The 26,929-nt window shown below is 41.0% G+C and overlaps 1 protein-coding gene across 15 annotated transcripts in view; it reads left to right on the top strand.

Annotated features, from left to right (window-relative positions):
* The window catches only part of eps15l1a (epidermal growth factor receptor pathway substrate 15-like 1a), a 72,604-nt gene that overhangs the window by 15,276 nt on the left and 30,399 nt on the right, over positions 1-26,929 (top strand). For 7 of the 15 annotated variants that reach the window (XM_044198436.1, XM_044198445.1, XM_044198444.1 and 4 more), the window contains 15 exons: positions 2,952-2,999; positions 3,756-3,851; positions 4,162-4,230; positions 4,618-4,743; positions 5,012-5,071; positions 8,187-8,429; positions 13,051-13,208; positions 13,469-13,625; positions 14,343-14,405; positions 15,542-15,627; positions 20,337-20,369; positions 23,079-23,151; positions 23,499-23,660; positions 24,051-24,248; positions 25,643-25,822. In XM_044198436.1, coding sequence (XP_044054371.1) covers positions 2,952-2,999; positions 3,756-3,851; positions 4,162-4,230; positions 4,618-4,743; positions 5,012-5,071; positions 8,187-8,429; positions 13,051-13,208; positions 13,469-13,625; positions 14,343-14,405; positions 15,542-15,627; positions 20,337-20,369; positions 23,079-23,151; positions 23,499-23,660; positions 24,051-24,248; positions 25,643-25,822 — 1,752 coding nt within the window. The remainder of the gene's footprint in view (positions 1-2,951; positions 3,000-3,755; positions 3,852-4,161; positions 4,231-4,617; positions 4,744-5,011; positions 5,072-8,186; positions 8,430-13,050; positions 13,209-13,468; positions 13,626-14,342; positions 14,406-15,541; positions 15,628-20,336; positions 20,370-23,078; positions 23,152-23,498; positions 23,661-24,050; positions 24,249-25,642; positions 25,823-26,929) is intronic. The other 8 variants (XM_044198439.1, XM_044198446.1, XM_044198451.1 and 5 more) reach the window with 3 other exon arrangements.

Genomic DNA, 26,929 nt, shown 5'->3' with positions numbered 1-26,929 from the left:
TATGCAGCATAACCTGTTGAATTATTAGCAGTCCACATTCAAACAGAATGTAATATGGAATCTTATTTTCCCCCATCTGATAAAATGGGACAATTGCAAAGTTACTTATTAACGACATAATAATCTAACTTAAGTAGCTTTGAATCAGAATTCTAGCTTCAGCAAGAGCTGTTTGATATTGCATCCTTTTAGAAAATTGTAGGCCTATTTTCTCAAATATAGGGATGTCTCCTATTAAGATGGCAAAATGTGTGAACCAATTAAAAGAGAACAGAGCAACACTATGGAACGCATTTGATTGCTAAGGATGTACACACACACACACACACACACACACACACCGTGACATTTCATACATTTTCCAGAAATCTTCTAGGGCACAAGTTTGCTCCATAGTGCTGATCCAGAATCTGTCCTTGATTATTATTTCTAGTACTATAATTACAAAAATACATTAATCAATGTTGAAATTATGTATTTTTGTTTACATTCAGTTTAACTATTTGTGTGACTATCCGCTTTGCGCAAGGCAGAATACTTATTAAATGTTTAAATTGCACAGATATAGCCTATACAAGTTAGTTAAAGTAAAACTAGTTACCTGCATCTAAAGCACAAACAGGTTGGTAAACGCCAGTAAATAGTCAGTGGTGCACCATCAAGTAGGATGGACTAAATTAGCCGCCAGCTAGCATTAATACTACTTGAAAGTAAAATGATACTTTCTTTAAAATGGTGGACAGAAATACAGTTAATCCATGCTCTTACTTTTTTCCCCAGCAACACAACTGTGTTGTTAGCTGGTGGCTAAAGGCTGCTTGTACAGTGCAGTAATGTTACAAGCATGGCACAGCAAATAAACACAAATGAGCATGCTCACTTCGTCTTGTAAAATACACCAAACAATGTGGACATAATACCGCTGCACACCCCACTTACCGGCAGTTGAAGTTTCCCCTTTTTTTAGAGTGAAATGAAATCCCAATGATTGTTTTATTTCTCAAATAATTTAGTTTAATTTCAGTTGGACTTAAACAAATGCATTTCCTACCTCCATGAAATATTTGCAATGCCTTTCTGTAATAGTTTTGAAACCTGCATTGTAGGGCTGCAACTAATGATTATTTTCATTATAGATCTGTCGACTACTTCCTCAATTAATTAATCAATTGATCATTCACAAACATCAGAAAACAGTGGAAAATGCCTCAAATTATCCAAGGGCAAGTGTATCACATTACCCTTATGCTCATCTGGTGTTCATCTGGTGCTGTGGATTATGAGAATGCACACATTGCTGTACAGAACCAGCATCAGTAAAAAAACTTAACGGGGTACCTTTCAGAGAAAAGACATCATACAAGAAGCACTTGCATTTTCACTGTTTTTAGACAGATTTTTGTTCTTTCTTCCTGTTGCTTTTCTTTTAGATTAATGAGCAATGTAAATGTGCTTGTCAGTTAAAACAACACAGGGACATTAATCCAATGGTTCCGATGGGTTTCCTCGGCATAAATAATTAGAACATTTTACTTAATTACCTGGTCAGTTTTTGCATATGTATTCTTCTTTATTATGCCAGGGTCCCCACTACCTACCTAAATGATATAAATATAAAGACAAATTGATAAAATCTTAGTCAGAGTCCGACATGATTATTTCAAACACTTTTGAAACACATTTGTTAAATTATTTCAAACAGAAAGATGGATTAAAGAGAGTGCCTCACCATTGTCTGTCCGTGGGTTAAAAGAACCCATAAAGCAATAAATACTGACCTACAGGATACAATTTTTTGTCATCTACTGGGCTAGTCTGCTTGGCCAGAATGGCTATCGTTGCACACTGTCCTTAAAGATGGGGTATGCGATTCTAATCCAGTACACATCTTTTTGTCAAATTCAGTGAATAGCTTCTCATGGTCCACTAGCTGTCTATTCAGTGTGCACGCTGAAATAAAATCCGGTGTGTGTACACAGCCCTGGCTCTGTAAATGGGAAACAAACAAAGTGGCTCGGACCAAGCCACACAACAATATTCCAGCCAAGATTTGTGTGTCAGGTAACTTTAAATGACTTGCCCACAAACATTCAGCTTACTTTCTAGTTTGCCAAGATAAGCTGTTGCTGTGATGTTTGCTATAGTAGCAGGAGAGCTGTGAGTATCGCTGTCTGGAGCTGCTGTGCTGGCTCTGGGAAACTGTCTCGTCCTCTCTGGCTGTTAGCTTCGCAGCAGCTACTGTAGGGACAGTTTGCTAACCCACAACCTAGCTAACGTTAGTTATATTACTTGCTGTGTCGTTCGCTCTATAGTCATGGTATTGGATTTCTCCAGAATTACATACCCCACCTTTAAAGTCACAGTGACAGATTTAAATCAAGTCCTTTAGATGTGATTGGATCAAAAGTGGTCGTGGCTTAGCAAATACGGCAATGCGATACAGAGTTGTAGAGAGATATGGAGCTAGGGAGCTGCAGAGGACTGTTCACCTCCACACACACCTCCCTCACATGCATTGTTAGACCAGGAGGAGGAGGATATGGGTTAAATGAACTAATTAGACCTCAACTACATTCTTTACTGTCACATGTCTACCAGCTGAAATCCAAACACACACCTCCTACTATGATGATGCTGTACTAGCTACCCACTAGCTATCGATCAAGTGTGGTTTCATATGATGGGTGGAGTTAGCTAGTCAGGCCAAATTACATTTGATGTAATACATTTATGAAACCGCAACCGAGTTCCTGATGGGTCTTTAAAAATATTTCTATGTTTTACAGGAAGATAAAAAAGATGCATTTTGATATAAAAATACTCAAATGTGTTTTTGACACATATTTAGCATGTAAAAAGAGATAAACAGTTAACCCAAGAGTAGAACTTGGAAATTTTAGTTTTCATTTCACTGTGTCTTTAATGCTGTGTGTTTGTGTCTTGTGCTTCAGATCTGGGATTTGGCTGATCCCGATGGCAATGGCTATCTGGACAAACAGGTAAGGAACAGATGACTTCTCATTCAGTGCTCTATCTTTGATGATGTGCTGAATGTACTTCACATAGAAAAGTGAAAATCACAGTGGATGCCATTACAATTTATTTGACTCTGATCAACAGAAACAATACTTATTGACAAATAATGTCAAAGTGAAATCAGATTGCTACAAGGTGATCTAATAAGATGACCCTGGTCGTAATAATGCTAATGCTAGCATGTCCAGCTCAAATAAAAACAAGTGGAAAACCACTTGAGTGGCTGTGGCTTAGTGATAGAGCGGGTCGTCCACCAATCGGAAGGTCGGCGGTTCGGTCCTGGCATCCCCCAGTCCACAGGCCCAAGTGTCCTTGACACTGAACCCCTAATTGCTCCCGAGGGCTGTGCCTTCAGGGTGTGAGTGATTAGTTAGTTTCTTTGAACTGATCTGCCATCAGTGTATGAATGTGTGTGAATGTGTATATGTAGTGTGTGAAGCGCTTTGAGTGGTTGGAAGACTAGAAAGGTGCTATAAGTACAAGTACAGTCCATTTACCATTTACCACAAGCATTAACTTGTGCAGACAAATATAGAGAATCTTTTTCTTTTTCTTACATATAGATATTGTTCGATGTTTTTAATTTTTTTATTTTCTTGTTCTCATTTCTGAATAATAATAATGTATTATGTATGACAAGAGTTGTATGTCTTTGTCTACATCAGTTAACTAAGGTAGAGAATGAGAGAGTTGATGGGTAACACTGTTTCCTCTCTCAGGGGTTTTACGTAGCTCTGCGGCTGGTGGCCTGTGCTCAGAGTGGTCAGGAAGTCAGTCTGTCCAGCCTCAACCTCTCAGTCCCTCCCCCCAAGTTTGTGAGTGTGACTTCATTATTAAAGCTCAAATCCATGTATTCTTTGTATAAAAACAAGCTGCAACAGTTTTTTTTCAGAATATTGACAATTATATGGAATTAATAATCAAAACTGCAGACATTTTTACAATTCATTATATTCATTATACTCATCATTCATTATGTAAATAAACCAACTGTCATTTTCATGTTCATTTTATTATGTTATTAAACTTTGTATCAAAAGCTCAGCATGAGAGAAGATGATGTGTGAAACCAGGGAATGGATCATGTGACAGTGCAGACAGCCATCTTTGTTTGTCTGATTTCAGAAGGACACAAGCAGTCCGTCTCTAAGCAGCACAGCATCTGCCTCCAGCGAATTACACTGGGCTGTCAGGGTGTGTTTAAACACACACACAAACACACACACACACACACAGTAGAATAAAGCAGTCATTATAGAAGAAAAAGGAGAATAAGAAATTTCCCATGGCCTATTTATTTTTGATACTCCTAAAGACCATTTTAACAAATACTCAGTATTGATATATTGTGTGTGTGTATATATATATATATATATATATATATATAAAAATAATATGATGATATTGACATCTGCTTACTTTCCAGTATTGTTCGGGCTCTAATGTTGTAGTTTAGTAAAACATTCAGTTTGTGAATAACTACGAGCTCTTCCATTAAGACAGAAGAAAGAGTCAGGCTCAGTCAGTCTAACATTTACGGATCAGGCTCTTTAGATAACTAGTGTTTATTTTCCTTTGTAGCCCGAGGAGAAGAGTAAATTTGATGGGATTTTTGAAAGTTTGGCTCCAGTCAATGGCCTGCTGTCAGGAGAGAAGGTCAAACCAGTCCTAATCAACTCCAAGCTACCTCTGGATGTCCTTGGGAAGGTATTGACGTCAAATTTTGGTTTCTTACATTCAGTCTTAAATTAGGCTTGTTGGTTCCGTGATTGAAGATTAAAGTACTCAAGCCAAAACTTGTGTTGTGTTTCCCCACTTGTGTTGTGTTGTGGCTGGTAGAACTCTTGTTCTCAGGTTACATGAATTGTCAAAGAACATGCATTTTTTTCCAAAGTGGATTTATAGTAATGAAATAGAATCTGTAATAGTTTGAATTACGCTGAATGGCATCATTATGTGTATTTCCTGCGTTTAGGTTTGGGACCTGAGTGACATAGATAAAGATGGTCATCTGGACAGAGATGAGTTTGCAGTGGTGAGTTATCTTCTGCATTGTCACAATATAATGTTTTTGATTCTCTATAGCCTGACATAACTGTTAATTGGGGCTGCACGATATATCATTTCAGCATCATCATCGCAATGTGCCATAGTCACATTGCAGGATGTGCGATGTCAAGTAAGGCAAATTAACTCAAACACTTCATGCTACAACTTTTTTGCTGCTTGATACAAAAGGAAAACTCGCAAGAAAAGTCACTCTGATATTACATAATTTAGTCTGATTTAATGGATACACAGAGTTTGATCAGTTCCCAATGTGATCTGGTCAATACACACACAAAACTTGCAGTATCCAGATCTATCTGTACTTACATCTTGCTGGCATATAGATAAATCTGTTTGTTGCTTGAATTTGAGAGTTTTACCATCCTCAGCTGCTCCGGGAGGCCTATTTATCTTCCACCATGCAGATTAAGCATACATTTGAACATCGTTAGAAATGGTAGATTACATGTAAATAACACAACTGTGACACACAAGTCCATTTGGAAAGTTTACTAAGAAACGTGTTGTTTTTCCCAAATACCTCTCTACCTCTACCTGTTCTCTCTCCACTTGTCCATGCCGGTGTCAGAGTCGCATACAAGCTGATTTCTGGAGGGGTGGCAGAGGGCTTTGTTTTGTTAGAAGAGGATAAACTTTTAAAGTACTCAAATGATGAAAATTATGATTGTTAATTATATAGCTCAGTGATGTTGATACATTTTCAATGTAGTGAGTCCCCAGGACCCACATGGTCATTTGAGTGGGTCCCAGGGAAATTGAGTGGGTCCCCAATAAAATTTGTGTTTTTTGACAAATTGTAGTGTTAAACTTGTATTTGATGTTATATGGTTTTTAAAAAATATATATAATACTATATACCAGAGCACCTAGATAATAAATGTTCTACTGGAACAAGATGGAGATGGGCGAGATTGAAACCATTAAATCTCGTTGGAATGCTACTACTCCAGTAACCCTAGTCAGAGGGGTTACATGCAAAGGATGTGGGATGAATGGTTACTTCAAAACCCACAATCAAGGCTTACAGCGAAGCAACTAGTAGCTCAGTGTTCCAACATCCACAAGCGGCAACTCACAAGCGGCAACTGCTATCACAACTTGAGACTGACGAGATACAACACAAATGCTACGGCAAGGGGGAGCCAGGACAACAGGTCAGAGGGGAATGCAAGGCAACCCTGTGAGTGTGACTTCATTAGACGTCATCAGACGTCGCCTGGCCAAACAAGGTCTGCGTCTGCGTCAGGTGGCATGGAGGGTTCCATCCCATCCGTAAGGAAGGCGGCCGTGGACTAGTGAGTGTGAGAGCCACTATCCAGGATGAAACATCCAAGATCCACAAGTACATCCAAGATAAGGCCCCAACAGATGACGTGCTCAGGGAATGTCTCAGGCAATGGGGAACAGAGGAAGACGTGCTGGAGGAAGGACCATCATGGGAGGACAAACCCCTACACGGGATGTACCACCAACATAACTGAAGTGGCTGATATCAAGAAGTCCTACCAATGGCTAGAGCGGGCTGGAGTGAAGGACAGCACAGAGGCACTCATCATGGCTGCACAGGAGCAGGCCCTGAGCACCAGAGCAATAGAGGCCCAGATCTACCACACCAGACAAGACCCAAGGTGTAGGCTGTGCAAAGAGGCCCCTGAGACAATCCAGCACATAACTGCAGGGTGTAAGATGCTGGCAGGAAAAGCATACATGGAGTGCCATAACCAAGTAGCTGGCATAGTGTACAGGAACATCCGCACTGAGTATGGACTGGAAACCCCGAGGTCAAAGTGGGAAACACCCCCAAAGGTGGTAGAGAATGACCGAGCCAAGATCCTGTGGGACTTCAAAATTCAGACTGACAGAATGGTAATGGCGAACCAGCCTGACATCGTGGTGGTGGACAAACAGCAGAGGAAAGCCGTTGTGGTTGACGTGGCGATACCAAGTGATGGCAACATCAGGAAAAAGGAACATGAGAAACTAGAGAAGTACCAAGGGCTCAGAGAAGAGCTGGAGAAGGCCTGGAAGGTGAAGGCAACAGTGGTGCCCATGGTCATCGGCGCACTCGGGGCAGTGACCCCCAAACTGGAGGAGTGGCTACAGCAGATCCCTGGAAGAACACCAGACATCTCGGTCTAGAAGAGTGCAGTACTAGGAACAGCAAAGATACTGCGCAGAACCCTCAAGCTCCCAGGCCTCTGGTAGAGGACCCGAGCTCGAAGGATGAGACCACCCGCGGAGGGTGAAGGACGAAGTTATGTGTGTGTATATATATATACATGTGTGTGTGTATATATATATATGTGTGTATATATGTATATGTGTTAAACATTTTAATAATTTGTTATGGTTCAGTGTTGGTTTTGTAAAATCTGATCATTTATTATTATATCCTTTTTTTTTGGTGGCTCCTTTTCCAGAGCCACAAAATAAAACAGCCGACATATTACAAAATATTATAGGAATGAGAAACTGTGATTGCAGGTTGTATTTTACTTATGAAGAGTTATTCAGCTCTCAAACATTTAAATTGCATTATTTTATTTTATGTAGTTTTACTGTTGGCTTAATATGCATTGTGTGGGTTTATTATTTAGGAAACAATAAACAAATACAAATAAACTAAATATTTCTTCGGTCTCAATTCCGGCTGATAATCAATATTAGAACTAGGGTTTTTGCGATATACCAGTGTTGATGATAATTGTGATATTTAAAAATGAAACATTGATATGTTAATAATACACATATGATAATATCGTGTAAGTAATCCATTCCTTTTCTTTCTGTTCTCGCTCTGTCATATTAGGTGGCAGTAATGCACCTTAACGCGCGTTGCCACCTACCATCAGATGTAAAAAAAGAAGACACAGTAACTAGCTAGCTTTTAGCTAGCTAACTTTAGTTTTTTTGTTTTATAATATCGTTATCGTGGATTATTTTGGCCATGATAATCGTGTAGTGAAAATCTGAAATCATGACAGCCCTAATTAGAACTTGTGTTCAGAGTGGGGGCAAATCACAGGTTTGGGACATATTTAGTTTTATAAAAGTATTAATAGCAAGATGTGCTCTCCCAGGCCATGCACCTGGTGTACCGGGCCCTGGAGAAGGAGCCTGTTCCTGCACTCCTCCCCTCTATCCTCGTCCCTCCATCTAAGAGAAAGAAGAGTCTGGGCTCAGTGGTCGGCTCTGTGCCTGGACTTCCCGCAAGCCCTCCACCACCAAAAGACTCACTGCGCTCCACACCCTCCCACGGCAGCATGAACTCACTCAACAGCACTGGCAGTCTGTCGCCCAAACACACACTCAAGTCTGGACAGGTAATACACACTGTGTACACTACACTAATATACACACATCTACAGACAGCTCAATCAGTGAACACACAACAAGCCGTAACTAGAAATCCTACTGGAGGAACCAATTGTTTGTTTTAATGACATATGGATTTCTTTTTTATATTTGCATTCTTTTGTAATTGTGTTATCTTTCAGTATTGGTTATATAAAGCCCAATCTAGTTTTGATCCTTTATTTGTTTGCTCCTTTTTTAGATGGTAGCTATCTAAGTACCCTGTTTTGATTCCACAGTGTTGTGATTGAGTGAACCACGGAGCCACCAAATAAATGAACAGCACACACAATACACAATATTATAGAAAACCATCAAAGAGAAACTCTGATGCTGGTTGTGACAGGGAATACAGTACCGAGATGAGTTACAGCAGCTCTGACCAGGACTCTTACTCCGGGGACAACAAAGACGCAGCGGATTCAGGTGGGGACAGGAGAAGCGAGGAGCGAGAGGGAGGTCGGGCATCAGTCAGCACCCACCTCAGGAGCCCTGAGCAGGGGTTGCGGTTGGGTCAGCCCCTGGGTGCCAGGAGCCACTCTGCTCCGATTCTGTCGTTCTTTATACCTGATTCTTGTCTCATTTGTGGTCTGATAAACAGTAAATTCATCAAATTCAGTGCCCCCATATTGCTATTTTCCAAGCTACTGTAGCTGTCATGGGTGGGTGCTGGTTGTTTGTTGACGTACGTGGACCCTATTTTTAACGTTAGCTACTGTTGCACACTGTTGGTGCTGTAGGGGAGCTGAAGAGAGGCAAAGCACTTAGGAGCGCACATAAACGTCACATCCTTAGGATTTTCGCGGAACAATCGCCCTGAGTCCTTTGCATAGAAATCAGTCCACAGGTTTTTATAGGCAACTGAGAAAGTTGTTAAAATCCGTTCACACATTGGCAATTAAAAGCGATTAATACATATAAAAAAAACTCCACACACCTTTAAATGTTGATTAAATATGTATCTGACGCATTGAAACAACAGCTGTAGCCTACTAAATCTGATATGCCTTATTTTTTACGAGTTACTTGATTCAAATACTGGTTCAAAAATATTATGTTTATAAACTTAAATTGTTCATATGATATGAATGAAAATTTACTGGGAGAATGCGACTTGAATTGACACATTCTGCTAGAGAGAAGACATATCACTCTTAGAGTTGTTGGAACTAAAGAAACTCTGTCCACTCTGATTGTACAGTGATGTTACAGAGTGGAGATTCTCTCCTTACAAACTATCTTTGACGAGTACAGACACCCGCATACAGAGAGCTCACAAACCTGACCACAGATAATTTTAGAATTTGCCTGTTATCAAGTGAATCACTGAATTTACAGCTGATATGACCTGCCACCGGCGACTTTTGTCATTTTAACCAGAGAAAGCTGTCAGTGCCGGCTAAAAATGAGAAGCTGCTACATACATGATGTTTTGTACACTGTTGTTTGCTAATTATAAGTAGCATTCCAGCTTAGTGAATCCGTGTATTTTGCCAACTCAGTGTCTGAAGTCAGAACCAATCACGGGTGCACTCAAAAAAATCTTCTAATGTACACATACACTCAAGTCTGGACAGGTAACATACATTATATACACAACACTAATGTACACAAACACACACTCACTTCTGGACAGGTAACATATACTGTAGACACTACACTAATGTACACTAGGGCTGCCGCTAATGACTACTTTTCTGTTGATTCATCTATCGACTATTTTACTGATTAGTCGATTAATCCAACCGATTTATTTTCATCCAAAAAATCTAATTGACCATTTCATTTGAGTTAATTTTATTTTGACAAACTGTATGTTATTGTATAATGCAGCACAAAACAAAATGTAAACAAAGGTTTACATATTAAAGTGCAAAAACTGTAGGTTTAAACTAGCAACTCCAACATGATAAAAGTAAACACACACTGTCAATCAATGTAAAATAAGCCCAGATTCTAACCTAAACATTTAACACTTATTCAATGGAATTTCTATGGTAGCAGGTAGACGACTTTATGGCTTTATAAGTGTATTAAACAGCTACAAGGACAAAAGATAGTAAAAAGCTCTCCTTACTAATGTATAGTATATGGAATACATGGTTTCTGAAACGCAACCTGACGTCACGCTGCGGTGGCTGTGCGGAGTCGGATTCTGCTGCAACAGTCAGACTCTTCTGTAGCCGGCATTTTCTAAAACTATAGCGATGACTGGAGCCGCTCAGCCAACAATGAAATAACATGCAGTGGTTTAAAATATTGATGTTGAGCATACACAGCATCCCTAATGTATACACACACACACACACACACACACACAATCAAGTCTGGACAGGTAACATACACTTTAGACACTACAATAACGTACATACACTCAAATCTAGACAGGTAACATACACTAGAGACGCTACACTAATGTAGACACACATCCTTGTACTTCTATCTTTGTGAGGACTGGCATTGACATAATGCATTCCCTAGCCCCTTACCCTAACCTTAACCATCACAACTAAATGCCTAACCCTAACCCTTACCCTCACCCTAACCATAACCTAATTCTAACCTAACCCTTAAAACCAAATCTTAACCTTCAAACAGTCCTTTGAAGTTGTGAGGACCGGCCAAAATGTCCTCACTGTAGGGGAAAACGTATTTCATTTCAGTTCAGTTAAATTTTATTTATACAGCGCCAATTCATAACAGAAGTTATCTCATTACACTTTTCCTATAGAGCAGGTCTAGACCGTAGTCTTTAGAATATTATTTACAGAGATCCAACAAATTCCACCATGAGCAAGCACTTGGTGACAGTGGCAAGGAAAAACTTCCTTTTAAGAGGCAGAAACCTCACATAGTGGGGGAGATGGAAGCACAATGCAAATACCACCTAGAATTTTAAAATAGTAAAAATGTAGTGGTAATATTAGTAATAATAATAGGAATGACAGTCATAGGAATAATAATTACAATAATAGTAACAAAGTCAATAACAACAACTGTAGTAGCAGTTGTCGAGCAGGAACACGGGGGCAGCAGGTGGCCCACAACCACAGATCCAGTCTCTGCAGCTCCGGAGGCAGAAATACCTGCTGAAAGTGACAGAAGGAGAGAGGAGAGAGATGAGAAAGCACAAAACTACGGGAGAGAAGATGTCGAGTTAGTAACATGCAGTAATGGGATAAAAATGCATACAGATGGAGAAGGAGAGGAGGAGAGAGGTGCATCATGGGAAGTCTCTCGGCAGTCTAGGCCTATAGCTGCACAACTAAGGGATGGTTCAGGACTCACCCAAGCCAGCCCTAACTATAAGCTTTGTCAAAGAGGAAAGTCTTAAGCCTACTCTTAAATGTGGAGATGGTGTCTGTCTCCTGAACCCAAACTGGGACCTGATTCCACAGGAGAGGAGCTTGATAACTGAAGGCTCTGGCTCCCATTCTACTTTTGGAGACTCTAGGGACCACAAGTAACCCTGCATCCTGAGAGTGCAGTGTTCTAGTTGGGTAATTAGGTATTATGATCTCTTTAAGATACGATGGTGCCTGACCATTAAGAGCTTTGTAGGTGAGGAGAAGGATTTTAAATTCTATTCTGGATTTTACAGGGAGCCAGTGCAGGGAAGCTAATATTAGAGAAATATGATCTCTTTTCCTAGTTCTTGTCAGTACATGTGCCACAGCATATGTCCTCACTATGTAGCAAGTACAGGCACACACACGCTCACTTCTGGACAGGTAACATACACTCTGTACACTCCTCTAATGTACACACACACTCAAGTCTGGACAGACAATACACACTATTTATTACACAGCTTTTTGAATACTTGATTCTGATTGGTCAATTACGGCATTCTACGGTCTGTTATTTCTGAAGAGCAGAATATCAGACCATTGCTATGGACACAGTTCTGATCATAGAATCTCGAGTCCAATCATATCAATCCGCAGAAAGAAGTCCTGTGGCAAAAAAAAAAAATTAAAATCAATTGAATCAATATTTGGTGTCAAATTATTGATTTCTTTAGTACATATCCGTGTAATAAGCAAGATAATGTACAGCGAGCCGGTCATTATTGCGAAATCATCCCCGACAGGGTGATGCAGGACCCTGACGCGAAGACACACTAGAGCTGGGTAGTGTCAAATAACTCTTGATTTGATATGATCCAGGGATTTGCATATTAGTACAAAACTGATACAAACAGTGCCATCTACCTATTAATATGATACTTGAGTAGTCAATATTGATAAGGCTCATATTTGTTTTTTTACTGATTTTTATTGAATTAATTGCTTCCTGCTACAGTAAGACACTGACAGCTAACTGTAGTCCTTCCCACGTCTTTTTGACTTCCACAGTAAAAAATGTTTTACAGTTGTTGAAAATCTCCTGAAAAATGATTTCCTGAACAGTGGGAGCTCTGTAGGACTTTCAATAAGGTTTATTACTCTGGGGTGTGATCCTTATCTGTCATAATACCCTGGAAAATGATTTCCTGAAAAGACTAAGAACCATTCTGACTGAGAATAGAAGTGCAAAAAGTGTCAAAAAGATAGAAAGTTACAACATATGCATCTCTCTCTGTCTCAGCATGCGGTAACCTGGGTGGTCCCAGTGTCAGACCGTGGTCGCTATGACGACATCTTCCTGAAGACTGATGCTGATCTGGACGGTTTTGTCAGCGGACATGAAGTAAAAGAGATCTTCATGCAGTCTGGACTTTCTCAGAATGTCCTTGCCCATATATGGTAGGGACCCAGCTAGGCTCCTGCTCATGTTTCATGCTCGACAATTAATATATGCTGTTTTCTTGGCTAGGCTTATTATTAGCTTGGTACCACTTTCTAATAGTCTTCCTGACTAGCTACTTGCCTGATTCAGCAGTTTATTCTTCTTTTTCTTTAGATTTTTGTTAGTCATGTACTGCTTTACAGTGTGGTCAGTCAGCTCAGTATAATTGAGTTAACCTAATGTGTCTGTAATGTTGACCGACTGCTCTTCGCTGCAGGGCTCTGGCAGACACAAGGCAGATAGGCAAGCTGACCAGGGAGCAGTTTGCCCTCGCCATGCATCTCATCCAGCAGAAAGTCAGCAAGGGCATCGACCCTCCACAGGCCCTGACTGCTGACATGATCCCCCCTTCTGAGAGAGGCACTCCTGTACCAGTAGGTCCAACACACACAAACAATGCATGTTTACTAGAGAGGCACTTTAGTGAAGGAGATGGCTCACCCCGCCCCACGTCGACTAATCATAGGGTTGGTGGTTCGATCCCCAGCTTCTTGTGTCCACATGTCTAAGTGTCCTAGGGCAAGACACTGAATCCCAAATTGCTTCTGATGGTCAGGCCAGCACCTTGAATGGTAACTCGCTGCCATCGGTGTAAGTGAGTGTGTGAATGAGAGGCAACTTGTAGTGCTATATAAATGCAGCCATTTATGCAGCCAGATATGACTATAGATTGGTTATAGTAATAGCAATAGCCATACTTATTCAATATCTGTCATTTGCTGTATACAATAGCACCTCTGCTCTTCTTCCCAGGAGGTTAATGTTTTATTTATTAAAAGTGTATTCATTTTTTAGACAATGTGATCCATCTCTGCCAGGGCTAGATGTTAATTTAACTTTTTCCATATTGTCAGTATGATTGTATGACCATTAGCTGGTAAATTATTATAGAGTACAATATAGAGTATTGTTAACTTTTTATCTTCACTTTAAAGCATGGCATAGTACTAATATATTAGATAACAAGGAACTTTCTTAGCACTGAGTTTTTCAAAATGTTTTAAAATGTGTCTCTTTTGACATGGGATGGAGTTATAACTGTTGCTGTTTTTTATCATCATTGTAACTAAGTAATTTCTCTATGGCTGCAGAGTATGTCAGGATACATGACCCCAGTGGGATCAGAGATGGCTGCTCTGTCTGAGATGAGACGGGTGAGTCAATACTTCTTCTCCTCTTCCCTCCTCTTATCTTTCTCCTGCTCTTTGCAAATTTAGACATAGAGGTGTACAGATTTGTCTCCTATACATCCTGTTTCTTGAGCTGTACCAATTTCCCAATTTGCTAAATCTGCTTATTTGGTGGAAGATAACTTAAAAATGTAACCCACATAGACATGAAAATGGGTAAATCAATTAAATCAAAGACATTTCCTGCCCACTGTTCTTCTCTCTTATCCTAACTCTTTTACTGCTGATGTTTCTACCTTTCCCCTCTTCCTACTCTCTCAGGCTATAATGTTCAAGTTGTGGGTAGGTAACATGGACCTACAGTGTATTAATTTATAAATGCTTCCAGTGGCTCACTGTTCAGGCTGATTACTGGAAAGCATTTGCAAGACTTTTCTCTTCATTCCAATACAGTGCAGTGACATTGTCTCTCCTGTCAGCTGTCTGCTGATCAAGGGAAGATTCAAGACAGCTTTTAGTTGGCAATCAGGATTCTTTTGAAATTAGTATTTTTGATAAAGCGGCTGCAATCCTATGAAAGCAGTTGTTTGTGGCCCTGGTACAAATAAGCTAAATCAATCAAATCAAGAGCATACTGTGCACTTTTGATAAGTCAGTACTTTTGCTATATAAAGGAATAGCTTTCATGGGCTTTTTATTAATTTTTTTTCAAAAGGTGTCTCCACACTCTTCGACTAGCGTCACCAGCAAATGCTAGTGGACCCAATACTGTTTGTTGAAAACCACCTTCATGAAAACTTTTTGAATGTTTTCAATGGGGGGCTGACTGAATATTAATCATAAAATTGCAAAATCCTGAATCTTTCCTCTTTTTGGCAATTTGTCAGTGGTGGTAACACTTACCCACATGTTGGTGATTAACCCAGCACCCACCTACTGATTCAACCTCTGTGCTGCTCCTCTTATTGAATGCTGTTTTTTCTCCTTTTCTTTTTTTCCCTCTTTCTCCTTTCTTTGGCCTGATCTGCCATGGCTCAGTTGGTACCATTTCATCATTCCACTTTCTTCAACAAATAAGTTCAGCTTTGCCAACCTGTTGTCTTTTTTTCTTCCACCCTTCCTCCTTCTCTCTCTCTGTCTGCCTGTCTCTCTCTCTACAGGACAGCTCTAGTTCAGTGGGTTCAGGGGAGTTCACTGGCATCAAGGAATTGGATGACATCAGCCAGGAGATAGCCCAGTTGCAGAGGTAACAACAGCAATATCACTGGCAGCACATAAATGACAGCACTAAAAGTGTAAACCACTTTTACATAATTTTCAAAGCTGCAAAGAAAGATCAAAATACATTAAATCTATTTAATTTTAAGTATCAGAGGGACATTTTTGTACCAGTATATGCAGTAACCGCAATAGCAACAATGTAGTAATTTGCAAATATTTTTCATAAGTAGTAACTGCCTGGCCATTTACAAGATGCAGCTTTGAGTTTGATTTTAGTTTCGCTGTTAGTTATCAGATCATCAGATTTGCTGCTGTATCTCTCGGGTAAAGAGAGCAGTGAGGGTGAACTAGGAACGTCTGACTGAACGTCTTAACTCCAACTTCTGGTCTCATGCATCCCGGGGTAAGTTGGGTACATGGAATCTGAAAAGCCTCAATTGTGGAAGCAGCTGATAGGACTTGTGGTCAGAAGGTCGTCGGTGCCTGTTGTGGTGGCAACCTAAGAACCTGCTGGTGGACACTAGCGGTGAAGGAGGCCGTCAAGCTGAAGAAGGAGGCCTTTCAAGCTTGGTTGGCCTAGAGGTCTCCTGAAGCAGCAGACAGGTACCAGGAGGCCAGAAGGGCTGGGCCTTTGGTGGGCACAGAAGCAAAAACCTGGGTGTGGGAGGAGTTCAGGGAGGCTATTGAGAAGGACTTTCGGTTGGCCTCAGGGAAGTTCTGGCAAACCATTAGATGACTCAGGAAGGGAAGGCAGGGCTTGGCTCAGGCTATGTTTAGTAGGGGAGGAGAATTGCTGACCCAGACTGGGGATATTGTCGAGCGGTAGAAAGAGTACTTTGAGGAACAACTGAACCCAACCAACACGTTCTCTGTGGAGGAGGCAGAGTTTGAAGACTCGGGGGAAGCCTCCCTGGAAGAGGTTTCTGAGGTAGTTAAGAAGCTCCTTAGCGGCAAGGCGCCATGTATGGATGAGATGGGCCCTGAGATGCTGAAGGCACTGTACATTGTTGGGCTGTCTTGACTGACACACCTTTTCAGTGTCGTGTGCAGGTCAGGGACAGTGCCTGCGGAATGGCAGACCAGGATGGTGGTTCCAGGGGCACTGCTCAGCCTCCCTTGTGGGGGGTACTGCGGGAGTATGGAATACCAGGGCATTTGCTATGAGCTATTCGGCCCTTATATAACTGGAGTGAAAGCGATAATAATGATCATGATAATTATAGCCGCAGGTGGCAATTCAAACCATTTTGTGGCACAAAGGAAGGAAGCAGCTCGATGGGCCAAAATTAAAGCCTCAGGCAGCAACAAGCAAAGTCACTTCAGCTTGCTAAATTCTGTTTGAAAGGAGTGAGAACAATCACACACTTGTTTTATCATCACAAAGCCCGCAGCGTTTCACTTATTGTGCACGCAAAGTTCCACCATTCATTAGATTTGAACGAAACTCTGTATGTATGTTCAGAAGATGGCGGGGGATGTCTCCGGTGAGTTTAATTAGGATAGCTCAAAGGCATCTTTGTCATAATGTACGATCAATTCGAACCCACAGATGCAGAAAACACTAGAAGTCTTTTGCCAGTAAATCACTCTTTATTTAAAGGTCAGCGGAATAGTGGAAAGGGGTGTAGTTCTTTTGGAGCGAAGCCACCAGCGTCGTCCTCAGTAACTCAGGGGAGGTAGCGATGGTTCAGGAGTGGAGACTGAAGCAGCAGTCACCTGTTTGGCCCGTGTAGAGATTGCGTGGATCTGGAACGGTAGACTGGTTCCGTGAGGCGAGGAGCAGGTGGTGTAGTGTGGACCTGGGTGGGCCACGAGGTGGAGTGTGGAGACTGACCGTCAATGGAACCAAGAGCAAAGAACAGGTTGGATCCCAAGAGTCTGGCTGGAGTTGGTGGAGATAGGCAAGGTGGAGTGGCTGGAGAGGCAGGTAGGCGTGTGTTTGAGGGCACTATAGAGACCCCTGGCCACGCCTGAGCCCAATCACTGCAGAACTTTGCGATTTTTGCCAGTTGTGACGTGTGTGCAAAATCTTTTGAGCATCCTAAGCCCCTCAAAAATGCGTTTTAAGATGATAATAATAATAATCTCTACAAAAACAATAGGTCCCTGCCACTTTTGTGCTTGGCCCCTAACAACAATAATAATAATAATAATGATGATGATGATAATAATAATCTCTACAAAAACAATAGGTTCCCTGCACTTTCGTGCTCGGGCCCTAATAATTGTAGCAACGGGTGTTGAGCAGAAACATGGGGGCAGCAGGAAGCCTGCAATCATAGATCCAGACTCTACAGCTCCAGAGGCAGAAATATCTGCTGAAAACAGGTGGAGAGAGGGGAGAGACGAGAAAGCACAAAACTACAGGAGAGAGATGTCGAGTTAGTAACATGCATTAATGGAATAAGAATGCATATAGATGAGAGGTTCATCATGGGAAGTCTCTCGGCAGTCTAGGTCTAGGCCTATAGCAGCATAACTAAGGGATGGTTCAGGACTCACCTGAGCCAGCCCTAACTATAAGCTTTGTCAAAGAGGAAAGTCTTCAGCCTACTCTTAAATGTGGAGATGGTGTCTGTCTCCCGAACCCAAACTGGGACCTGTTTCCACAGGAGAGGAGCTTGATAACTGAAGGCTCTGGCTCCCATTCTACTTTTGGAGACTCTAGGAACCACAAGTAACCCTGCGTTCTGGGAGTGCAGTGTTCTAATGGGGTAATTAGGTATTATGATCTCTTTAAGATACAATGGTGCCTAACCATTAAGAGCTTTGTAGGTGAGGAGAAGGATTTTAAATTCTATTCTTTTACAGGGAGTGAGTGCAGAGAAGCTAATATTGGAGAAATAAGATTTTTCTTTTCCTAGTTCTTGTCAGTACACGCATCCTGCAGCATTCTGGATCAACTGGAGAGTCTTAAGGGACTTATTCGGGCAGCCTGATAATGAATTCCAGTAATCCAACCTAGAAGTAACAAATGCATGGACTAGTTTTTCTGCATAATTTTGCGACAGGATGTGCCTAATTTTTGCAATGTTAAGTAGGTGAAAAAAGGCAATCCTTTTTGAAGGTTTTTTTTGAGTTAAAGGATAATCCTGATAAAAGATAGATAAGAAGATCCTTACGGTGGTCCTGGAGGCCAGGGCAATGCCATCTAGAGTAACTAAAACTTTAGATAATGTGTTTTGGAGGTGTTTGGGGCCAAGTACAATAACTTCAGTTTTGTCTGAGTTTAACATCAGAAAATTCCAGGTCATCCAGGTTTTTATATCATTAAGGCATGCTTGAAGTTTAGCTAACTGATTGGTTTGATCTGGCTTGATCGATAGAAATAACTGGGTATCACCTGCATAACAAGGAAAGTTTATGGAGTGTTTCCTAATAATACTGCCTAAAGAAAGCATATAATAATGTGAATAGAACTGGTCCAAGGTGTAGGTTTTCCAGGCACATCCACCTGGTAGGAGACCCCGGGGTAGACCCAGAACACGCTGGAGAGATTATATATCTTATCTGGCTTGGGAACGCCTAGGGATCCCCCAGGAGGAGCTGGAAAATGTTGCTGGGGAGAGGGACGTCTGGACTACCTTGCTTAGCCTGCTGCCACCGTGACCCGGCGCCGGATAAGCACTACAAATACATGGAACGGTGGATGTTAGTTACTATTCACTCTATGATGAATGTACTTCTTGATGTCCTGTGTCAAAGCACTTTCAGTTTTGCCAAACCTGTCACTCATCAGCATCCAACACACCTCCTCAGTTAACCTCCTCACAGCAATATTTATTTTTACTTAGTATCAAAATACTTCAGTACTAGCATATTATGCCAACCTAAGAATCCTACTAAAGTCAACTATGGGCCTCCATGTTTGGAAACTTTTATTGGTGTTCTCCTTATGATCACATACAGTATGCACGTCTTCACAAGATAAAAATCTTCTGACAGTGTGAATTATTGGTGGACACAAAGTGCCACTGTGGTTGATGAGTCTTTTGTGTGTTTATTTTGTCGCCTTTTTAAATGTTCTATCATTGTCATTACATGTATACAAGGAAGGCTTCCCTTGTATGTTACATCTCCAAAACCTTTAAACCCCAGAAAAGTATTTGACACAGCTCCTTCTGCCATTCCTTAAACCCCCAAATATCATTTGATTTTACTGTAATGTTGTATGGTTGATCCTACTTAGTGTTTTTATGTAGAAATCAAATCAACAAAGCATCTGAGCTTGACTGACCCATGTATTAACACGAGCCATGGGATGGCCTCATTAACCAAGCATGTCCCAGTGTGTCATGTAGGCAATTGACTACCGCAAGTGTGGATATTGACACAGATCCTCAGTGTCTGTTACACTTTATGCTGCTGGATTTAAGTGGAATGTCCCTTACAAAAGGATGTTGGCATGCAAACATGGCGGACACAGCTGGTTTGAACAGCAGCAGAGGTTACCAGCAGCCCACAGCTAACCCTACAATACCCCCAGCTCTGTATATGCTGTGTGATCCAACCGTTTTTCTGTTTATACACTTGAAAGGGAAACATGCACATCCACATCATCCACATCAGATGTGGATGAGCTTTACTATTCATCTTGGCTTTGTCTCATTCTACTGCTTTCTTCCTTCTTCCATCCATCCATTCAGCCACCCAGCCAACCGTCCACTCTTCCTTTGATGTGTGTATTTTATCAAATTTTTGTTTGTTCACCACTTATTCTCCATGCTGCGTCAGCACTCTTGCCTTTACCCAGTGGAATACTCTCAGGTAAACACACCAGCTACTGAATATCTATGGACTGGCATTATGTCAAACCTACAGTGACACACACAGATGAGTCAAGATGCAGAGTTTGTTAGAGGATAGGTTCACAATTTTTCAAGTCTGTCTTAAAATAAGTCAGGTGCACACATGGACATTGAAACAGATTTTGCTTGCTGTAATCATTCATTCCTTTTCATACCAGCCCTGAAGAGATCAGTTCCGAAAGCAATTTAAATGTAAGTATGTAAGTAAGATTTTATTTATATAGCACCTTTTAAAACAAAGTTACAAAGTGCTTCACGGGATACATATGCAGAAAAATAAGAAACATACATATACAGCTATATACAGAAAGATAGATAGAAAGACAGGGAAGGCAAGTCGGTAGAAATGGGTTTTGAGAAGCATTTTGAAGTTGTTTACAGACTCAGCTGATCTAACGGGGGGACAGTTCCAGAGGGACTGGGCCCTAATGGCAAAAGCACAATCACTCTTGGATTTGCAGAGGGGTATAAATAAGAGACCTTGGTCAGATGGTCTGAGTGGCCTAGAAGTAGAATAAGGATGCAAGAGCTCAGAAATGTATGAAGGGGGAAGACCATGTAGGGCCTTGTATGTGATAAGCAGTATCTTGAAATCTATTCTGTACTTTACGGGAAGCCAGTGAAGAGATATGAGGATTGGTTTTGGTTAACAGTCTGGCTGCAGCGTTTTGCACGGGTTGCAGGCACAACAGAGTTGCTTGGCTGAGACAGGAGAAAAGAGCACTGCGGTAGTCTAGGTCGTGAAAAAATTAGGGTATAGAAGAATAATTTTAGATCTCAGGTTGATAGCATTGATTTGATGTTTGTGATGTTTTGGAGTTGGAAAAAGCAGGTTGTTTATGTGTGGGTCAAAATTCAGGTTCTGGTCAAAGATTACACCCAGGTTTCTTGTAGAGGGTTTAACATTGGTGACCAGAGGGCCGATAAAGGACCTTATCAGGACCAATAAGAAGAACCTCGGTTTTGTCTGAATTTAGCTGAAGGAAATGAAGTGACATCCATTCCTTAATAGCAGCCAGGCAGTCGCGGAAGGTACCAATATATGTTGTTTGGCTTGAAAAATAGATCTGCATGTCATCAGTGTAGCAGTGTTGAGAGATGCAATTGAACTGGCTAACTAGGTTGCCCAGAAGTAACATGTATAGTGAGAAAAGGATGGAGCCAAGGATTGAACCCTACGGAACTCCACAGAGTATAGGTGCAGGTGAGGACACAAAGTTGTCTATGACAACCTCAAATAACCTGTTTGACAGATAAGACAAGAGCCAATTGAAAGCAGAGCCTGTGATACCAACCCACTTATTAAGCCATTCAACCAGGATGGAGTGATCAATAGTATCAAATGCATCAGTTAAGTCAAGCAGGACCAGGATAGAATGTTTGCCATTGTCAGCCCGCATGAGGATGTCATTTCTCACTCTTAGTAGTGCTGTTTCTGTGCTATGTTGGTGCACAAGCCGGATTGGAATGTATTGAAAATATTGTGTCCTTCAATAACTTCAAGGAGCTGCTGTGCAATTATTTTTTTTCAAGAATTTTGATGGGGGATTAATTCCACAGTCCTCGTTCTGTGTAAAAAAATATAGTTTTTTAGTTGTATAGTTTATCTGAAGCTAATATGATGCTTCATCAGTTTGTGTTAGACAAATCACGTGGATATCTTCCATTTCAATCTTTTTAGTACAAAATTCTCTCTTTGTGTTACTATCCCTCCACTGCAGCTCAGCAAGGAAAGACTGTCCGGAGGAACAAAGAGGGATATTTGTAGGAACCTCATATCAACTTCAGATGAACAGTGGAATGTATTTTTGTACAGGAGGACTGTGGATTTTGTCCCCCATCACTTACATTGAAAGTGCATTAGGAAGGGCCAGTACAAAAAGGACGAATGATTACACCAAGCAAAACCTGTTTCAGTATTCATATGGGCACCTGACTGTTGTTTTAAGACAGACTTGAAAAATTGTGAACTTATCCTTTAAGGGAGTCTATCTGACACCCAGTGGTCAAAAACTACTGTTGGAATCAAATGCTGTTTATTTTAAAGGGCACAAGACTCAGCCTACAGAATAACTGTGTGGAATCAGACACAGTGCCATTTGATTGACTTGTTAATATCTTGTTCCCATAGCATAGACAAATCAGCAATTTGTTACTTTGTGGGACTGACAGTCTGGGCAGTTCAGTGCAAAAACCCCCACATATTATGTCATGATTTTGACTGCACAAGAAGTTTATTCCCCACAAATCAAAATGTTTGCACTATTCTGAAATTCAATACACACTGCATTTATTATAGTCATTTGCAATTACACTCTGAATTAATTAATTTGATTAATAAGTAATTAATTATTAATTTAAATAGTACATTTAAAATAAATTAGAAAGGCACACTCATTTCTTTATAAGGTCACACATTTCACACAGAGTTTCCAGCAGCTCCTCTTTTACTTCGAGGGTGTAGTGATTATTTATTTATTTATTTTTTGTTATCTGTGACATTGTGGATTTGATAGAATCCCAGTCCAGTGTCTTGTTACTCTGACATGTTGATGTGTGCACACAGCAGGGGGTGGTAGTTATTTATTCTTTTTCTGTTGTCACAATTAAGCTTGTTTGTGTTTGTGTGCACCCTTGTATGCATGTTTTTTTTGTGTGCGTGTGGCAGGGAGAAGTACACTCTTGAACAAGACATCAGGGAGACAGAGGAGGCCATCAGACAGAAGAGTGCAGAGGTACAGGTAAGGGCAACTTGTTCACTGGTCAGTCAGCTGCAGTATGAACACATAGCTTGTTTTAATGTGGACTTCTTTAATTTCAATTAAATCATTACACTGTGGTCGATCACCTTTCTTTCTGTTTCCGTTTTCCAAGAAATACTGAAAGATTATTGACACCATAATTGTCTCTCCTGCATATACAAACAAACTGTGTTTCTATACAGGGTCAGTGGGTGTAGTGTGTATGTAGTCCACTAAACAGCTTGGCTTTTTCTGACCACTTGTTTTTTATGTGGTGGACAGATAACTTTGATACATGATACTTAGGTTGGTCATAGGTTGATTTAATATACTGTATGTTCCATAAGGAGATGCAGAATGACCTGGACAGAGAGACAGCCAGCCTGCAGGAGCTGGAGGCTCAGAAACAAGATGCCCAGGACCGCCTGGAGGAGATGGACCAGCAGAAACATAAATTAGAGGACATGCTGAATGAAGTCCGGATGAAGTGCCAGGAAGAGTCTCAGATGGTGAGCAAGGACTGCGAGATGGCAGAGAAATCGAAAACAAGGCCAAAGTTTCCATCTCTGTGACGCATTGCAATAGCTTTGCCACAGCTGCCACAGAATCATAAACAATGAAAAGTAATTTATTAAATGTATAATGTGTTATTGTTAATGTTGGTGATTTTGTAATTGGGGCTTTTAATTTAATGTTCAGCTAAATGCCAGAATTACCAAGAGACAACTGAGATGGTGCCAAAGGGAAGAAGTGAAGAAAGCAAAGTGTCAGTCGTATCATCAAGCAATTGGTTTCAGTAAATTACCAGCTTGTGCAGAATGGATTTCAAGGGCCATTATAGTTTGGCAAGTGTTAATTTCAGACCCCATCCTCATGGCTTCATTCTCTTCTGCCTCAAGATCTCGACCCTCCAGAGTCAGATACACTCCCAGGAGTCAGACTTGCAGTGCCAGGAGGAAGAGCTAAGCCGGGCAAAGGCCGACCTGGGCCGGCTGCAGCAGGAGGAGAACCAGCTGGAGCAGAGCCTGGCTGCCGGCAAGATCCAGCTGGAGACCATCATCAAGTCTTTGAAGGCCACGCAGGATGAGATCAACCAGGTAGGAAATAGGGCCTGTGTGTTTTTGTGTGTGTGTCTGAAAAGTGTCAACAGGGGGCACCATTGTACTGAATATCTACTTCTTTCTTACCACCAAAGTCAGTAGTTGATCCCCCTGTACCACTAGAGGAACTAGAACACAACATTTAGTTGTGTTTGTGTGGGGGGGTGGGGGTTAGCCTCAGCTGCTGTGGTGTGTCATCTGTTTCCTACCAGCCACTTATCTCACACACGCCACTTAACCACCTGCAACTTGCATACACAGCTTGACTTTAGACACACACAATGTTTGATTGGTACATTATGTAGTCTCCATAACATCCATTATGTTGTGCATTATGCCCTGATAGGATTATATTCTCCTGAATGTAACAACCACATGACTGAAGTCTATACTCTGCCACTGCTCCCTCCTCCAGTCAGAGGGTCACATGGAGAGTTGAGGAGTCTCGGCAGTTGATCATTTCCTCATGCTCACCTGTAATAATATCCAGTCTTACTAAGACGGTGTAGTCCCTCATTCGTCCAGGAGTGTTCTTTCGTAGAAAAGGTTTCAGTCGTAGTCATCTGGACACTGTTTTCAGAATCGAGACGTTTCGGCTCCCATCCGGAAGTCATTCTCAATTGTGAAAAAAATTCCCGTCCAAAATTCCCGTCCAGTTCCCGTCCAATTTTTTCACAAACAGTGTCCAGATGACTACGACTGAAACCTTTTCTACGATATCCAGTCTTACTGCTTCCACAAACAGTCATGTTGATTTTCATGACATAGTCCCCTTAGACCTTTTTATTATTCATAAAACCCCACATAAGAAATGCCACCCAGGGTTGTTCCAGCAGTTCAGACAACTAAAGTGCATGTCATATACCAAAAACAGCATAGGTCTGAATCCATGTCCTATCTTATATGAAATACCAGCATGGCCCTATTTTAGGAAGAAACACCCTAAAGTGATACCTAAAATCTATCTGAGTATTAAATACTCTTTAGGCTTCAAAGGTGGCTGTAGAAAGTTGGTATTTTCTTTCAAAGAGAACAGCTGCTGTGATCTGCTTGGATTCATGTCAGTTACAATTGAGTCCAATAGTGAAAAGTTTTCATAGGGGAAAAGTATCAAAACTTCTAAAATCACTCCTGCAGTATAATTCATCATGACAAGTGCTGTAAACATTGCTGTTGGACACTGCGTTACATCATTCAAGACATGAATGAGGTGTGACTGCTATTATCAGATGGCATGTCAGTTTTGTGAGTGTGTGTTTAGCTCCAGCAGATGTTCAGAAGTAAGCTGCCCAAATCAAAGACATCCATGAGGAGCTTTCTAAAGCAAGAAGACATAGCATAGTATCCGTACGTCCCGCTGTTACTGAACTGTTTGTGTGTGTATCCTGCAGGCTCGTAGTAAGTTGTCCCAGATTCAGGACAGCCAACAGGAAGTGTCTAAAAGCATTGAGCAGTACAACAGCACCTTGAATGGAACCCATGGAGGCAGTATGACTAACCTGGCCGACATGAGCGAGGGCTTCAGTGACCGAGAGAACGGAGGATTCCCAGCCATGGTGAGAGCAGCACAGGTCAGGATCTCTATTAGAACTCTGCTTTTACCTCCCAATGTGGCTTGAATTCTGGATGAAAGGCCCTCTTACTGACGCGTTAGAATGAATGTTAGAAAACAGGCTAGAATGCATTTACATAAATTAAAAAGCATAAACAATACATGCAAACAGTTGAGCTATCAGAAAGGAAACTGCATCTCATGCGCTTATTGGCAGTCATCAATGGAAAACAGTTCTTTAGTTTTTTTCCCTTTAGGCTCTTCACATAAGTTTGTGATTCAAACAGGCTTTTAGAAAGCTAAAGGTTAGCAACATGTTTGTAACCAATGTAGAGACCAAGTAGTACAGAGCTAGTTTGTGTTGCAGTGGTAGGAGTAGGACAGTACTTTGTAAATTCTGTTGCATTTGCATGACAAACAAATGTTGAAGAAAGAGCAACAATGTCATGTAACAATTTCAACCTCATCTTAATAGTCTTCTTAAAAAAATAGAATATAATATCCATAGACTCTGTCAACTACGTTTTGAATTTGGTAATAAAACTGCCAAACTCAATCTCTAACTAATTGAAACAACAAACTGAAAAATCAATACAAGATATCTCCGGAAACACTACACAAGATCACACTGCAATAAATGAAACATTCAGACAATACTACTCCAAATTATACACCCCAGACCATGACACCACAACCACTACAAAAGCCAATGCTTTTCTGAGGAGTGTCTCCCTCCCAAAACTAGACACATCCCAGGCAGAGAATCTGGATAAACCACTCATCCTAGACGAACTGAGGAAAGCACTACTACTCATGCCCAATAAGTCCCCAGGTTTAGATGGATATCCAGTAGAATTTTATAAACATTTTTTCTTTCACCCATATTTTTCAAAATGAAATCCTCCATAATTTTAAAATTCCCTACCATATGAGTTCTGCCTTGATTACACTTCCCTAAACCAAACAAAGACCCTACACACTGCTCCAACTACCGCCCCATACTGTATCTTTTCCACTGTAAAGATTATAAGCAGAACTTTGGCATTAAGACTGGAATCTGTAATTTCATCACTTGGTGCACACAGATCAGACTGGTTTCATCAAAGAGAGACACTTCTCAGAAAAC

This window comes from Siniperca chuatsi, linkage group LG6 (assembly GCF_020085105.1).
Source record: "Siniperca chuatsi isolate FFG_IHB_CAS linkage group LG6, ASM2008510v1, whole genome shotgun sequence".
NCBI classification, from domain to species: domain Eukaryota; kingdom Metazoa; phylum Chordata; class Actinopteri; order Centrarchiformes; family Sinipercidae; genus Siniperca; species Siniperca chuatsi.
Note: the sequence above shows the minus strand (reverse complement) of the source record. Positions and strands in the feature narration are given on the sequence as shown.